The sequence below is a fragment of the Tauraco erythrolophus genome, chromosome 9, assembly GCF_009769465.1.
Source record: "Tauraco erythrolophus isolate bTauEry1 chromosome 9, bTauEry1.pri, whole genome shotgun sequence".
Lineage (NCBI taxonomy): Eukaryota > Metazoa > Chordata > Aves > Musophagiformes > Musophagidae > Tauraco > Tauraco erythrolophus.
In genome coordinates this window covers 21,538,151-21,541,929 of record NC_141473.1, presented here as the reverse complement: position 1 = coordinate 21,541,929, position 3,779 = coordinate 21,538,151, and the positions used below count along the sequence as shown (strand labels likewise).

General features: G+C 43.1%; 1 protein-coding gene across 1 annotated transcript; it reads left to right on the top strand.

The window, feature by feature from the left end:
- Window positions 1–1,445: 1,445 nt before the first annotated feature.
- Window positions 1,446–3,205, top strand: LOC104379862 (beta-microseminoprotein). The gene is made up of 3 exons (XM_009987225.2): window positions 1,446–1,569; window positions 2,095–2,197; window positions 3,076–3,205. The coding sequence occupies exons 1-3, from the start codon at window positions 1,446–1,448 to the stop codon at window positions 3,203–3,205; spliced, it is 357 nt and encodes a 118-aa protein (XP_009985527.2).
- The last annotated feature ends 574 nt before the right edge of the window (window positions 3,206–3,779 follow it).

Genomic DNA, 3,779 nt, shown 5'->3' with positions numbered 1-3,779 from the left:
CAAAGCCAGTTCAGACAGTGATTAGCTACCACAGACTTTCCCTTCTGTTTTTGTTTAGATTCAGTGGAAGGTCCAGAACTTTGGTCTTTAGAGAGAGGAGCATGTCCAAGTTCATCTGACTGGCTTTTCTAGGAATAGCAAGATAAGGACACATGTTGGAGCAAACAAAGGTTAAAACATTTACAAAAGACAGCCCAGCACAGCAAAAGAAGGATTTCCATTTTTTCTATAAAGACATGAGTGATAGCAGTAAGAGCTCTGGTCGAACTGGCCTGTGCTTTTGCAAACACTTGAACCACTTTGGAGAAAAACCACCATTAAACTCAGGATGAATGACTAATATGCAGCAAGCAGTATCCCAAGCATGTTGAGATCCTCTGTGAAAAACCACGATTCCCTGAGCTCACAAAGCCCCAGATTGCTGCACAGCACATAGACTAACAGATCCACGCCAAACACACGTGGAGCCTCAGCAGAGACCAGCTGCAGTGTTATGTCCTACAGCTTCATGGAACAGGAGTTGCTTAGACAACTTTCTTTTGGCCAGGCACTACAGAATAGCACAGTTTAAGAGTTTCAGTCTTTCTTCTTAACTTCTGTCATTCAGGCTACCGTGCTTAGCATGGCAACTAGTTCTATTCTACCCAAAAGCCTCAGGAACTCCAAATCACCTAACCACTACGGAAGCTAAGCATTACACCCTTATCAGACCTCTCTGTAGACCCTCCTCCTCCCTTTCACTACACCATAAGTGTCCCTCAGCCTTGTAAGAAAGCAGCCAATCAAGCAAGTTTTTCCCATAACAAACAGAGGGTATTCCCCTTGGCTCATCATCTGCCTAAGGTTCAGGATCTTTCGGTGTCTTTTGACATTCACGATTCAAGTAACCCAAGGTAGACAGCAGAGCTCCCTGAAAACAAAGCCTCTCACTGCTATTTGAAACCCCAGTTTCACATAGCTACAGTCTCTGAAGTTCAGAACAATAACTTGGGAAGATCTACTCATTTTACAGTCCTTTCATGTTAATCTGCAAGTGCTGTTAGGAAAATTTAAATAACTTCCTGCACTGCTTCTCAGTCTCTGGTGAAGCAGTGAAACACTATACAGACATTGATTTGCTGGAGAAATAGCTAAATCTGACTCAAAGACAATAAATAAAGCACTAATAAGAGTCTGATAGGGCTTTCAAGCGTGTAATACTATTGAAGCTTCATGTGATTTCTAGAGATTGGACTTGGACATGAAGTGATACTGCTGACATATTGATGTTATACGATTTTGCCTCTTCCCAGCAAAAGGAAAAAAATCATCAATGCAGTGAAATAGCTGGAGTGCTGTTTTCCAACATTTTCATGTACACATAAGGTTGTTTCTAATTTTTGCTTCAGGTTCATTGACTTAGCTTTTGAAAACAAAGATAATTAAAGTGGAATTAAATTCATGCTATGGGCTCTGTGTGTCTTTTACAGAAGAGCTTTCTCTCTTTCCTTGTTTCAATGGGCATCATAGTGACACTGGGTGATGCATACTGCTTTTCTAAAGCCAACAAGCCAGAGGAGGCCAACAAAGGTAAGAACAGGCAAGGTCCTCTCACTTGGTTGTTCTGTGGCAGCTTGTCTCTATGTAGAGCTGCCAGGGAGGACTCAAAATACAAGGAGGGAGTGGGGGGAAGTATCAGAAAAACATGAGTAAGAGGTTCTAGAACCAGGTTTCCAAAAGTACGTAAAAACAGTCTTCCTCTGGACAGGATACGGTTGCAGCAATATTGTTGCTATTAGGGTGGGCTATTCCAGCACATGGAGCTGATGCTGGAGTTGAGAGTGGTTCCGAAGTGTGGTGCCAGGTGGCAGACCTGGCTGTTTGGTTGCTCACTTCCAGCCCTGATCTGTCACACTGAAACTGTCTCTAATAAGCAAAGGAGAAACAAGTTCAGGCTTTCAAAATAATCTGGGTAATAACCCAGAGAGCAAAGTGACTTCTACTTTTCTATTACCAAGAAAAACATTTTCAGAAAACTTGCAATAATTTTTAAACTTTTCAGCCTTTATGCGGAGACTTAAAGAACATGTTTTGTTTTGCTGCTGTCTTATGCAGGCTGTATCCTGGATGGAAAACTATACCCCTTTGGAGAGATTGCTAGGACAGAAAATTGCTTCAGATGCAGCTGCAGCCTAGATGCAATGCGTTGCTGCTCCCTGTAAGTTTGAACTTTTTGCTAGCATCATTGCTCACAGCAAAACCACAGCTTTCCATTTACTGGGAATAAATGAGTTTCTAAGGGCACAAGAGAGTCTTTCCTCATCCATGTCGTAGAGCTAGGGCAAGCCACACACAGCTCTTGATCATTTGGATTCTTGGCTATGTTTACCTCAGCTCACTTTCTGCTGACTGGGAGTGGACACAGGCCCTTCCAGACACATCCATCCAGTTAGTGCTTGCCTTTAATTTTGAGCAACTTGTGAACCTCTCTTACACTGCAGTTAAGTCTTTCCTTAGTAGGGAAGGTGGAGATAGGAAGGAATTCGTTCCACAAAGGACTTAAGTGAGGCTCCTCTAAAGGGCTTATGATGATCTGAATCCCTTTCCAGAGATGCTTTTCTCCAGTGAACATGCCGACCTTAAAGTGACAAGGCTCTGCTCTGAAGTATCTATATCTCCAACATCCTTCTTTCCTCTTACCAGCCTTCTCAAAGGGCCAAAATGGCTTGACTATGATCATCAGGTGACAGTCTGTCAGGAAACAGCTACCACATTCAAAGCAAACTGGCAATAATGAAAAATCAATGGAAAAGAGATAAACCACACTGAGATCATGCTCATGTCACTGTAGTGTGCTGTGCTAGAAATCCCTATGCTAGTGCTGAGCACACTGGTGCATCCACACAGCGGAGTGCAGCATCGTTTGAGGCCCTGGAAGCTGAAGCAGTGTGGCACTCGGGCTAGCTAGTCTGGTCTTAGCCATAGTTTCAGAGGTGTCTCACTCAGCACTAGCTCAAGCTATAATCACTGAACAACTGAGTATTGAATCTTCTGTTGCTCTCAGTCTAACGTTTGCTTTCTCTTTGCCAATGACAGCTTTCATACTCCTACTAGTTATGACAAAGAGAAATGTAAAGTCATTTTCAACCAGAAAAGCTGTGACTATGATGTGGTGCTGAAGAGTGACCCCTCAAAGGAGTGCTTTGTCTCTTCTCGTGTGGGCTAACAACGCACCTGCTCCAAACATCTCTGCCCTGTAGAATTCCTCCCATTTCTACAGATGCATTGCCATCACAGAGAAGCTCAAAGACATGGGAGATCTTGTAAGAAAGAGTGCTTCAGCAGCTCACTTTTAATCTCCTAATTGTTCTAATTCAGTATACAAGATGCATAATTCAGATACAATGTCTCATTTCTGTCATTACTTGCATTGGTATCACTGAGCTTTTTTGAATAAATCCATATGAAATATCCAGAAATGTTTCATAATTGTGGTTCTTTATGTAAAACACTGGGCAATGTCACCTTCTTTGAGAGAGAAGCACGTTCGCCTCACTGCACCGACATGCCCTGGCACAAGCTGCTCTCATGCTTTGCGGGTTCTGTTCTAGCCAAGGGTCAGAGCAGATGTATTAACTCACCAGGTGTAAAAACATGTTATCATTTGAAAGGGACGCACTGTTTGGGACATGCTGTGCAATGTCCCCTTCTCAGGACACACAGGGCACAACTGAACTTGCTGCAGGAGTTTTGGCAAGACCCCTGCTGCTAACACCTGTGACCTCTGAAAAAACAGTGAG

Bases quoted from the DNA above. Each gene is read 5' to 3' on its own strand.
- LOC104379862 (XM_009987225.2), top strand. From the start codon at position 1,446: ATGGGCTCTGTGTGTCTTTTACAGAAGAGCTTTCTCTCTTTCCTTGTT. The intron at 1,570-2,094 runs GTAAGAACAGGC...TGTCTTATGCAG, and splicing joins GCCAGAGGAGGCCAACAAAG to GCTGTATCCTGGATGGAAAA. The intron at 2,198-3,075 runs GTAAGTTTGAAC...TGCCAATGACAG, and splicing joins GCAATGCGTTGCTGCTCCCT to CTTTCATACTCCTACTAGTT.